Here is a 13410-nt window from a genome sequence, read left to right as displayed (position 1 = left end):
AAAAAAAATGGATAAGGCCACCACTGATTATTTTTTCTCCACCTTAACAATCTTTTTGAATTCACCAGACACTCTTCCCCGGCTTGCAGCTGCATTACTGAGTAGAGATAGAGTACAATTACCATGGTCTCCGACTGAAAGAAAGAGCCCTAATTGAATCCTTGTGCTCTTTGTTACATCACCCTTTAAATATGATCATCCCCACATTACTGTGTCCCAGAATGCCAAGAGAAACAGAGAGCCCCATAATTTCTGATGCCAGCCAAGGACACCAGCTTCTTTGTCTTTCTGACAGGAAAACTATTTTGCCTGCTTTCAACTAGCATGAAATGTCCTCCAAGCCTCAGCCATCTGAACCAGCCCCTAAATTTCTGCCATTTCATAAGGGTAGATAATTTAGTAGCAAATTTGTGCAAATGCTTGTAATGAGTGTGCCTGTGTGTATATTTTCATACTGTGGGCCATAAGCGGGTTCTGGAATGAGAGAGAACGACTCTGAGGTCTACACTTACACTCTGACTTTCCAACCATGCCTCTCCACCGATAGAAATTACAGGCTGAGAATTCATCGTGCAAACTACTTCAGTCGTTCGCCAACCTCACAACCAACCTACATTCCCCCGTCTGGCTTCTTTTATCACGGTGTCCTGTCCAAAATTGGCCTGTAGCATCTTTCTTCTCTGTGCTGTTTTCCAAAAACACACATTCACTCACAAAGCAACCGAGGAACGCTCTCATCATCTGGGACGGATTCCCAAAACTCAACCTGTAATTTCACTCAAAGGGGACAGATAAGTAGTAAACACAATTAGGACAGAGTGAGATAGGAATCTGTGTGCACTGCCAGTCTTGTGCAGTCTGGAGAGCCCACTCTGCTTGAAGCTCGTCAAGACCTATGCAGACAAGGATCCGTCAGTTCTCTGAAAATACCCTGACCGTACCGTGTCCGACAGCATTCACATGAGATTAGAAAGTTGCGCTTTTTAGTCCAAAAGGCAGAGCAGCTGTCTCAGATTTATGTGTCAATGACTGACTGTGTCAGATGCTGCGAGGAGCAATCAGTGCAAGAAACTCCACTCCTGTTAATCAAAATGAAAACAAAATTTAAAAAAAAGTCTTCAGAAATTTGTGAACATACAATGGCTTGCTAAAGTCTTCATACCCCTGGAATATTTTCATATTTAGTCACCAATGACAAACTGCAATGTGTTTCATTTAGATTTGATTGGTTTGATCAGGGCAGCTCAATGCCAGTACACAAAAGCTGGTGTCCTGCATGTTTTAAATGTGTCACTGATGCAGCACGGCTGATTTAATGACCAAATTCCCCTCCTCAGCACACCGGGCAGCTCAGGACAACGATTTTGAAAGTTACTTTATCCTAAGCTTTGACTATATCCTAAGAATTGAATTTATCACAATTTAATTCAGTTCATCTGTATAATCTGACCCAATCTGTATAATCTGATGTAATTTGACTTTGTAAAGTGCCTTGGGATGGCATGTTTCATGAATTGGCGCTACATAAATAAAATTGTTTTTTGAGTTGAATTTAATTTATTTATTACGCATCAGTTCACGACAAATGTCAACCAAAAGTTTAAAGAGTACAGCACAACAGCAAACTAACCATGATATGGTTGCCACACTAAACTGACAGGCAGGAGAGCGCGCCATAAAACGTTGCTTTTTTGCAGTTTGCCACAAGGGGAGACAGCAAACGTGTGGAGGAAGGTGTTCTGGTCAAATGATGCATAAATTAATTAATTTAGCTTGTTTCCCACTGAATACCATCTCCAGGGTAAGACATGGTGATGGCAGCATAATGCTACAGAGTTGCTTTTGTTTAGCTGGGACAGAGAAGTTGGTGAGAAAGATGGATGGCTCTAAAGAAATGACGATACTGGAAGAAACCAAGCAAAACACTTGAATTGAGGCGAAGATTCGCAACAACCCTAAAGATAAAGCCTGATCAACAATAGAATGGTTTAGATGAAAGCATAGGTGTCTGAGTGACTCAGTCTAATCCAGACCTAAATCTAACTGATAATCTGTAGCAATACTTGAGATGGTGTTCATAGATAATCTTCATCTAATCTGACTGAGTTTGAGCTATCTTGAAAAGATGAAAGAGCAAAAAGTTTGTATTCTTCCTTATTCAGGCACGCCTGAATTGTTGGATTTTGATCTGTAAAAAAACAAACAAACTACTTATCATTGTCCGCGCATTTCACAATCATAAACTACTTTTTTGTCGATAAAATTACAACAAAATAGATTGAGGTTTCCGTTTGCAATGTAATAAATGTGAAAACGTTACAGACTTTGGCATTTGAATTGCAAACACGAACATTAAATAGTTTTCAGACTTGTCACTAAAACGGATTCAGTACAGAAAGGATCCTGCTGTCCCAGCAAACCAAAGTCACTAAGAACAAAATGTTCCCTAGCTGAGATTTACAGAGACAGATGCTGAACGACAGGTTACAGCCAATTGGCTGATTTCTCATCTTTGCATATTTTAAGTGTGATTTTTCAGTGTTTCACTGACTCTTCATAGCTCCTGCAGCTGGTGAAAAAGCCTCATCGCTGTATTAGTGTTTATGTTCAGAAGATAACCGCTCACTGTGACATTTTAGCCACTTTAAAAAAAAAGTGTAGTCTTTGGAGAAGGCAGAATCAAAAAGCAAGATAAAGTTGTAACATGCATTACTGTTGGCAGGAATTTACAGGGAGTGAAATCAAATGATACAGCAGAAAAGAAGCAGAGGGAATTCCATCCTCATGAATAACTTTCATGTCAGATTCAAGGAAAAGATACATGGATCCACACAAAGTCAAGGGGAATTTGCTTCAAAGTGTTCAAAAGTCAGCGTGAGTGTGTGCAAATGTGTATCACAATTCCTGGTCGGGTTATTATTTCATGTATTCCAACCTTTAATAGATATGCGCACTGCAGGCTGTGTCAGCCACTCGACAGACCCTTGCAGAGACCCCCTATCTCAGTGTACGGTCCACTGATCACTCCTGGGTCCACAGTCAACACAAAGTGGCTTTGTTCATCCACGGGTGGGGAGGGGAGTGGGGAGGAACACCTCAAAGTGCTCACTCACCTAAAGTCCTCTTTCCCCAAGCCTCACTGTGTGTATGTGTTTGGTTGTACTCAAACTGGGCTTCAGCTTTCCGGATTTCATTTAAGAACAAGCACTTAGGCAGGTAGCGACAGGCGCCGAGTCCCGCCCAGGGCATGTAACTCCCAGCTTTGCGCAGGTTGATCGGCACACCTACATTCCTGACGCCTGACTTTGGGCTGTGCTGGAATAAACGGACACACAGATTCGACAATCCACCACAAACTAAGTAGGTATCCGTGGTAACGTGTCATGGGAGAAAACAAACAAAGGAGTTCAAAAAGGTCACGGCACTCAGATGCTTTGCAAAACTCGAAAATACGGCTGCGATTTTTTGACGTCGTGAGGAGGTTTAACACTGGATACGTGACACCTCGCCATCAAGGAAGTTTATTGTTGTCATCACAGTCTAATCTGGTCTCCGGAGGAAGGTGCAAAGTAGGAGTCGAGCACAGAAGGCAACAAGTCGTAGACATTAATTCAGAAAAGCTACAAATGTTTGCCTCTTTTCCGCCTGCTCTCTCAGGCAACTGGACAAACACACTCCACTGTCAGAGTTAACCTTTAAACACTGTGCTTAAGTCCTTTTCTCCACTCCCCATCATTATTGCATGTAAGCCCTCCTAATATAGCTCTGCAAGACTGCCAAATGCATCCTCATTACTGCTACTGACTGCTTTAATGCGGCTTCTTTAAGCTGCGTTTCCGACAGAGTGCTATCAGGAGATAGTGCACGACACCACCCAGCCGCCTCACTCTAAATCAAGCTAGCATGCGTTCTGCTTTCAATCTACACTACTTACCTACTCATTTACTCAACAACAAAAAATCCTATGGAAGCAATAGGTAATTGCTGTGTAAATGCGTACAAATGAGAGGGCAATCCATGTAAAACAAAGGAGTGATGAAGCACCCAAAATAGAAGTTCAAGAAGACTCTGTCAGACGTTTTTGAACCCCATCCAAACTTACAATTCAGCCACATGTTTCTCATTTGCTTATCCAGTTTTTTTTATTGGGGGGTGGGTGGTACCGTTCCACTTTTTTTTTCTTTTTCTTTTTTTGCAAGCTGCAAATTTTTTTTGAGAGAATGATAGGCTATGAATGAAGAGTGGAGCTGCAAAAGCAAACTCTGCTCTCTTACAGGACTTACCTTGACCTTTGTGGTAGTCTGGGCCTGCCAGAGTCTCTATGGTGATTGGCTGTGCCTTATTATTCCCAGGCTGGGGATACGGGTCTTTGTTGTTGCTGGGCTGCAGGGATTCACATTTGTATGGCTGTTCTTTCCTCCTGAAACGGCTGGCAATGAGCTGCCACAAGCTTTGCTCTTCGCACACTGGTTGGGAAGACAGTTTTGAAGGACACAGGGGTACCTCCATTACCTTGGTCTTCCCACTGCTGTGGTACTGAATGTGCTGCATGCCCCCATCGTCTGTGGGTTCACGTGAAGCTGGAAGAGTTTTTCCTGTGAGATACGAGAATGGCCGCGGAGGCATTGCTGTATCTGCAGAACTTTTATTTTGAGAGTACCCCTTTGGCTCCCCCTGGGACCCTAGGTTGATTTTCTCAGGCGGCCGTGTCCTCCTGAGTCGCAAACTGAAGCTCCGCTTTAGAGAGCTCAGCGTAGATGTAGCTTCAGATTTGTTGGATTTTAGGAAAGATGTGCCATCTTTGTCTACCTCTTTGTCCTTGCTCTTGTCTTGAGGCGTCCTGCCAAACAGCTTCCAAGGAAAGCCACCTTTAAAAAACCCTCCTCCATCGTTGCCTGTGCGGTTACAGTTCCGTTGACTGTCAATATCATCATCGGAGCCAATCTTTCGTAGTTCCAGTACCGTCATACTAACAGGCCTGGGCTTCCAGCTCCTTTGTCGGGCCCGAAGAGGGACCTCTGCGGACCCTGATGAACATTGGGCCAACATAGAGTTGAGGCCATCCACTGCCCTTAGTTCAGCCTTCCTGCTCCTGTGTTGCTGGTTATTTTGTAAAGCTCCTTCCTTTTTGGAGAGCTGCTGGGCTTGGGGGTCTGACAGATCTGGACCCGGGCCTGCCAGCATGCAAACACTCCTTGGCCTCCCAGGCAGTCTTTCTGGACCCGATTGAGAATCTCGTTGCTGCTCATCTGGGCTGCCATACATACTCATCGTCCTCCGGCTGAGCAAGGCTCCATTCTGTTTCGGCATTCGTAACACAGCCCGAGGCAATGAGCTGTGCTCTTTAATGGTGACATGGCCCCCACGGACCAGCCTCTCAACGCGGACGGTGACAGAGCATGAAGGTGAACTCTGAATATGTTCCTTCTGGGTATCCGCCTGAGCTGTTAGCTCAACCACGTCCTTGTTGCATTTTGAGTTCTTGGAGGGTTGTTTCACAAACCTGTCTGTCTTCATTTTTCCCTCCACCTCCTCCTCTACAACAACCTCCTCTTTTTCGCTTCCAAGTCTGCTCGTGCCGCTCAGGGAGGGCCACCTGTTGAGCTCCTGCCGTGCCCTGCCCGGCCTCGGGCTGTTCTCCATTGGCACAAGGTTCATTACCTCTCCCTTTGGGTGGGTATCCTCCACCAAGTTGTTAGTGACCCAGCCCATTTTGGCCTCGGATGATGCTGCATTTCTCTGCGTTTCTTTCAGATTTCCAGAGAGCTGGTAGACAGTTATCCCATCCCGCTGTTGACCATCGGTGGCACTCCTTGGGGTCACATCCACGGTTCCACTGCTAAGGAATAGCATCACCCTTGAATCATACAGAACCACGCATATTCCTCCATTCACACACTAAAACAGGCAAGAAGATTGGCCAGCTGATCTGCCTGGGAGCTGAGAGTCAGTCCATAAAGTCCTTCATTTGAAACCAAAATTCCTATGCCAGGCATAATCCTTCACCTCTGACATGGGGAAAAAAAAAAAAAAAAAAACTTCAAACAAGTTAGTGCAAAGCCTTACTGCCACATGCATCTTCTGGCTCCTTTATTACACAGACTCCCACAGGCTTTTTACTCTCCAGCACCGGTACCTGTCCTGTGTAAAGGATTGCCCAAAAGAAAAAGGAAAAAGTTCTTCAAGCAAGACATATTTGGAGCAGATAAAAAAGAAACTTGAATCGTCCTCCCGTGTGCTTCATCCCTCTTTGTTTGCCAAGTTTACGAGAACCGTGAGCAATGCCTGCAGTTGGTGCAGACAAACCCCTTAATCTCTGAGTTCTTGCCATGCAGAGCATGAGGGAGTGTGTCTGTGTTTGAACTTTCAGCTGCCTTCCAACCCCTGGGACACAAGGAAAACAAGGAGTGGATCCCAGGGGCACTGAACACACCCTCTTTCTGTCTCCAGGGCTGGCAGAAGCCCCCGATGATGAAAACAAAATAAAAGTGAGGAAGGGAATGAGTAAAGTATGAGCCGCTGTAATCAGACAACAGCAGACACACATACATGGGCTCTTTGTGTTCGTATAGCAATGGTTAAGCATGTTTATGCTTACTGGAAAAAGAAGGAATCTAGTATAACAAAATGTCAGATGCTTTAAAGATTCATGTGTATTTAACCATCTATACATAATCTGTTGAAAAAGATAACATGCATATACTACTTTTAGTCATTTCAAAAATGATTTTACTTCTTACTTTTGAATGTATGAGAACCTGTTGGTAACACGAACTAGCTATAAAACCACACAGCATGCTTCTTCAGGTGCCTCTGACTGCAGCCTACGCTCAGTGGGGGAGCTTAAGCCTAATTCCAAGATTGGATGACAGCTATTTATGGTGAGGAAATTGTATTCTTTTTAAAGCCGTGATGGTTACTGTGCAGGAAGTGGTACTGTAGCTATTATATAAATGTTGTTCTCGTCATCTCAACATGACTGCACCTTAATTTACCGTCCTCAATGAAAAAAGTTGAAAGACTGAGCTACTTAAATTGATTGGCAATGTGATTAACCAACATCTTAATTTGTTCCCCTATTTACCTTTTTTTTTTTTTTTTTTTTTTTTCAAAGATGTGTTGATTTTATATGTATATGTATGAGGTTGTGCATTAGGAGGATAATTGCAGATTAATAAAGTCAGATTCATCTTGGACAGAGCTACAGCCCCGTTGTGGTCACCTAGAGCTGTGCTTTTCAAAGGCTCTGCCGCCAGGGGGAGCTAGGGAGGCCTCAGAAAACTGGAGGGAAATAAGAGAAGGGACTCCAACTTGGAAAATATGCACACGCAAAAAATAATAAAATTAATGTTTCTCTTTATAATAAAATATAATTTAATTATTTTTGGAATATTTATTATAAAACATAATATGTATTAATATATAATCTTGAAATGACAGGGGATTTAAAACTGAACTTTGAGGCTCATCTCTGTCTAACTATAAGAAAGGACTGTATCACCTTGGCTGACAGGGCACTGATATATATTCTCCCTTTTGTAAGTCTGGCTTTCCAACTGTAAAGGTACTCAAAACAAAACATGGAACACATTTACTTTCGGACAATGGCGTGCGTACGGCACATAAAGAATCAGAATCAGAATGACCTTTATAGTGGTAGTATTTTACATTTACGAGGAATTTAAGGTGACTACACATAGAAAAACATGCAGATGACGCAAGTAAATGTAGACATATATAGTATGGAAGAAACAAAAAAAATGCAAGTTATATAGGAATAATAGAAGAATAGAATAATACAGCTATTTGCAGAGGAAGAACAACGTGGCAGATATTTACATGAGCATTTTTCCAGGTTTGTGTTGTGCAGACCGTATTGCAAGAGGATATAGTTTACATAAATATGTTTACATATATAAACATTCATACACTACAAGTCAAAAGTGTGGACTCTTTGTCATTCAATGGTTTTTCCTTATTCCTCTGACTTCCTACATTGCAGATACATAGTGAATACATCAAAACTATGACTAAAAAATATATAAAATTATGTATCAAACACAAAGTTGTAAAATAACTCAATATCTAATACATTTTAGCTTTTTCTAATTATGACATTTGGGAATTTGAAGCTGGAAAATTTCCTCAAGGTCAGAAATCAGAGTTGTAAAGTAGGAGGTTTCTACTATTTTGTCTTTGAATTGATTACCTTCTTTATCATTTTAGAACTGCTGTTATTTAGGGTTTTGAAGTGTGAAAACATCTTGGTACTTTGATGTCTGAGAAAAGGACCTTTAGCTTAATTTTAGCTTAACATTTTCAAAAGGTTTCACAATTTTCGGAGGGAAAGACTAAGAAGAGAATAAAAGTCAAACTAAAATAAAGTAGAAACATTGCAAGGAGAAAAAAAAACTCAAACAGCAGAGCATAATTTGATGCAAATAAGAGGCTTTATTCATCCACATATGGCAGACCAAAACCAACTGGTTTACTCATAGAATCAGTTTTGAGTCCGGTACAAAGAATCTTTTATCTACTTAGGTTCTACAGCCAGAAGTTTGGCAAAGTCCCTTTCACATCTATTTCAAAAGACTTCTTGGATCAGTAAACCAATAATGTTACATGCTTGATATTGTAATAAAAGGTTAATTAAACAGAGGCGCCTCAACACGTACACAACAAATGTCAAGCATACGTATTACGTGATGCTACATTTTGCATTAGACTGCCATTCACTTATATCGTCAATAATAAATTAGTCTTTCCGTCTGAAAGAGAAACACATTACTGCTTGCTTGTATTGCTAACAGAAATTAGCCGCTCACCAAACATTACAACTGGCAAATCCAAATTTTGATTTTAGAGGTAAATGGAGCACAGTATAAGTAGTTACCAGCACTTGTTCCTGGTCTAGAGTCCTCCACTACATCACAGTTAATGTGTTTGTATTTTCCTTGCAAACAATTAATAATCACAATTTATTCTGAGTACCACTAGAGGCAGCCCAAGTACCCATCCTTGTACCACAGTTAGAGAACGTGGCCTTAACTCAAACGTTTCAGCTCAAGAGCTGAAATTAGTCTTTATGCACATCATTTAAAATGACATTTTCTACAAAACAACACAATAAAAAAAAGCTATCTACCCAAAAGATCCTTTCTTGCTATCCACACGAGGTCATCGTCAGCAGAGTTGGAATGAAAACAAAACCATTTGAGGAATTCTCCAGGAAATGTTTACACACATACCAAAGACGTTTCGATGAACAAGAACATTCTACTTGTGAGGAATATTTTTAGCATGAATATCATACTTGTCTGACAGGTCGCTTGTGCCACATTTTGTCAGTGTCTAGGAAGCAAGGGTTAGGAAGAAAATGGGTGTCTGCGTGGAGCAAGCACTCCTTTTCCCTCCACTGGACCTCGAGGTTGCCAGTTTGCCTCCGACTTCCAATGCAGAGCAGCATGGTCAACGTATGATCGCCTTATTGGAATCAAAACATAGCCATTTCACTAAAGCCTTGTTAACATGCCAAAGATCCATTGAAAACTGGATTTACTTTTCTTTCTGCTAACACATTTACATAAAAACGTTCAAATTAAAATGTCTAAAATCAATAGAGACGTGTAAACTGTGTAATTCCCTCACCACGCCACTAGTTGGTGCAATGTTCTTTGAAATTCAAAATGAGTATCCGTACAAAAACTTTCTGTCTAAAAGCCATCACAAATAATAAATGTTGGAGATGGCAGTGAATAAAGTTTTCACATTGACAGATGACGGCGTTTAAATGTTGCTTAAAGTGACATTGAACAATAAAACTGAATTTGGTTTTTTAAAACTGTAAGCACCCCTTATTTTGTGCATGTGTGCATTAATTTTAAATGATTTCTGCCATACTGTAAATGACAACAGAGACCAGGACTTTTTCTAATCATTTCACTCTAACAACCTGTTTTTAAATTGTGTCGTTGTCAGGGAAAACATTTGTCTTTGTCGTGTGAATGAACAGTACTGACGCAGCCAAAATCTTTCCGTTTTCACCAGAAAACATTGCGTAAACAGGGCCTAAATCTCCTCCTACTTGGTTATTGGCATCATTCCCATTGACTGCTACTGCAGATATAATTTCCTGCAGAATCAGTTCTTGACTTGAGTATGTTTGTCCTTTGTTGATTTTGTCCAGTCTGCTATGACCAAAAAAAAAAAGAAAAAGAATAAAGATACTTTCTGTCATCATACTGTGGTTGTGATGTCTATTCCATTAAAAAAAAAGCTGTTTTGAAAAGTGATCCAAAAAGGTCATGTACTGTGGTTCACTTCAAGTCGTCTTGTTCTTGAAATTCCTAATGAAGGTGCTGGCTTTCAGCAAGAAACAAAGAGCGGATTACAGTTAATCTGTAATCCTGGAGTCTTTGGTGCTGTGGTCCGGTCCTGTCCAGGGGTAGTTTAGATTGGGTATGTCTGGGGATTTCTCACACAGCTTTCCCTGTGCACCTCTCGGTGTTTCTTTCACCCAAAGCTTAAAGTGTCTCTTGTAACCCAACACTGGAGTCTGCTGGGGGAAAATCTTTAGGAAAAACTGGATTGGCATGTTTTAGGATTACCTACATCCCCCTGTCTACATACGTGCCTGATTATATGGTATTTACAGGTCATTTATCTTGTGTGCATCATTGTAAAAAACAAACAAAAACAACCATGAGCCTATGGATGTCAGCGACATACGTTGTCAATTACCTTTCCCCCCTTTCCAACAAAGCAGACTAAACAAAACCTGCTGAGTGTGCTCCTTTGGAGAAAAAAAACAGCATAATTTTGTCCTCTTTGTGATACAAGCAAAGAGTCAATTATCACAACTAAACTGTGTTGTTTCCAGCAACTATTGCGCACATTAAAACACTCAAACAGCTGATCCAAAGCCAAATCTATAAATATAAGAGTCAATGTTTAAGGCATATTGGAAAATACTAAAATGGAGTGCAGAGGGATTACATTTACATGGTGATTGATTCTGTTAAGTTGTGTCTTTTGACTGAAAAGATTAACTGAATACATTTTTCATCCATTTCAACAGCATTTAGCCTTTCAGATCATACCATTGCAACTGACAAACCTCTCCTGGGGAAGCAACTGATTTCCTTGTTGAATTATCTTTGATAAATTACATTACAGGTTTGACTGAAATCTTGTCAATTCGTCAACTTTCTTTGTGGATAAACTATAAAATAACATTAGCATTCTTTCACAATCTAACATGGACAGTGTGCCCCCCCCCCCATGCATGAAGCTGTTGCAGAGCTGAAGAGTACACCCAGTGACAGACAGACTGCTGTGTCCTAAATACACAAAGGAGTGTTATCCCGGGTCCTTCCTCGCAGCAGCTGTTCATTCATTCATTCATTACCATCATTGCTCCCAACAAACTCAATAAGCTGTTTATAGCCATTATGTTTTATTGCAGTTTTTTCATTTTTATAGTCTGTTGATTTTATGCATAAATATACATGCACGTTTTGTACATTTTTAAATAACTGTTGCACATCTCTTTATTGGTATGCTATTTTTAATAGCTGTAGAGTATTTTTCCTTTTGTTGTAGATTTACCCTTACTATTAAGCCTCTTATTATTTTAGATCTTTTAAATTTACCCTTGTGTGTATCTGGATACTTCCATTTGCTTTTCAGTTGCCTGCTGGAACATAAATGTTCCCATTGAGGGACAATAAAAGGATATTTCTATTTTATTTCTGTTGTAAAATAATAATAAAAGCTCTTTTTATCTCACCAATGGTAATAATTTTTTATGTAAAAAAAAAAAAGAAAAAGAAAATACATTTCAGCATCTAAACCTTTGTACCATGTCAGACATTGTGGGGGTAGCATCCTTGGACCTTTTTTCTTTATTTGTTTGAGTTTGCCTGTCGTTTGCATTTTGAAGATTGATCCATGAACTGAAATTGAGAAACAACCCAGGCTATAGAAGATAGTAACAATGGTACAATGGTAGCATAACCATTGGGCCCATTCTTCCCCACTTTTGCAAAGTTTGTCTTTTGTTGGCTATTTAAAAGCATGTTGAAGATAATACAAAACTAAGCAATCTAGAAGGTTATTCTGAAGGAAAATGTTTGAGGAAGTTTCAGGGTGAGGGGGTCATGCAGCTAAACTCAACAAAATGAGCTTAGAAATTGTAAACTGCCAATGAATACACTCAGCTTTACCCTAACCAACACTTAACATTGGTTGAGAGGCATGGGTGACTTCCCTATGAAGTCACGGGAAACATTATGATGCAGCATCTCCTGTTTTGGCCTTTGTTTTTGCTGTTTTATGATTGCTTTATTAAGCAGATTCTCTGTGGCAAATTCTAAAGAAAAAGGTTTAAGAATTGTCCATGAACTGATATTTTGGGTCAAAGTGCTCATACGTTACCCAAGAAGAGCTAGAGAGGTTGATAATGTTGAAAAAGCAAAACAAAACATTTTAGCAAAAGAAACTCCATAAGAAAATATATGGTGACACGTTGTGGTGGCTATATCTTAGTTTGGGCCTCTTTTTTCTTTGTTTTTCCATTTTCTATTTTTTTTTTCATTAGTTTGACCGATGTTGTTTGTTGTATCTAATAAAACGATGCACTTTGGAAGCAAATTTAAGACTAAAGTGCACATATGACCCAAAAGTAGCTGTACCAAGGGATATGTAAGGATGATGAAAGGTAGTTTTTTTTGTTTAAACTAACAAAAAATATTTCCAGCATTAATACAAAAGAAGACAACACAACTATACTGCTACCATAAACAATATACTGTAACTCTGCATAGTTGAGTTAAAATGTAATTGAAGAGGTGAGCTTTTTGGGGGCTTGTTTTTTATCCTGTGTCCTTGTCTTATATTGCTATGACTTTATATAAAATCTGACGAATATGACGCTTCAAAAAGTAACACTGATAGTTAAATAACCTTATTCCACACTGCAGTCACCCACTGTAATAAGCCTGGGGTTATTCAGAGGCTGAATGGGGGGGAGTTTCACCACTGCATCAATTACCTTCAGGGCTTGGGCAATTTCAGGGGGTGTGATATTTCCTGAATAATTATTAGGAGGAGAAAGGGAACAGATACGTCTGAACAGCAGACGTAGCAGAATGACAGCCAGGCTGCACTACGGTGTTTATATGGGGACACAGACACTATGAGTGACAAAACGATGGTGTTGTCTGGCAGATTGCGTGATGGGCCCAAGCCACATGAGTAAAGCTTCACTAACCCCCTGTCAGTATCCAAACATGAGTCAGTCTGAGGAAGACAGCCATGCACATATGTGCGCTCTTTCATAAAAAAAAAAAAAAAAAAGAAAAACGATCACGTCGTAAGCTGACATGAGAATGAAGGTGGCGCCATGTGTTG

General features: G+C 40.3%; 1 protein-coding gene across 4 annotated transcripts in view; it reads right to left on the bottom strand.

The window, feature by feature from the left end:
- The window catches only part of agap3 (ArfGAP with GTPase domain, ankyrin repeat and PH domain 3), a 190545-nt gene that overhangs the window by 108351 nt on the left and 68784 nt on the right, over positions 1-13410 (bottom strand). The window contains exon 1 of one of the 4 annotated variants that reach the window (XM_036138281.1): positions 4284-6253. The exons of 2 other annotated variants lie outside the window; for them this stretch is intronic. In XM_036138281.1, the coding sequence (XP_035994174.1) occupies positions 4284-5853 (1570 nt within the window). In that variant the 5' untranslated portion in view covers positions 5854-6253. Of the gene's footprint in view, positions 1-4283; positions 6254-13410 lie in introns of those variants that run through there. One more of the 4 variants, XM_036138279.1, reaches the window with a different exon arrangement.

The sequence above is a fragment of the Fundulus heteroclitus genome, chromosome 6 (genome assembly GCF_011125445.2).
Source record: "Fundulus heteroclitus isolate FHET01 chromosome 6, MU-UCD_Fhet_4.1, whole genome shotgun sequence".
NCBI classification, from domain to species: Eukaryota; Metazoa; Chordata; class Actinopteri; order Cyprinodontiformes; family Fundulidae; genus Fundulus; species Fundulus heteroclitus.
This window is presented reverse-complemented; position numbering and strand designations above follow the sequence as displayed.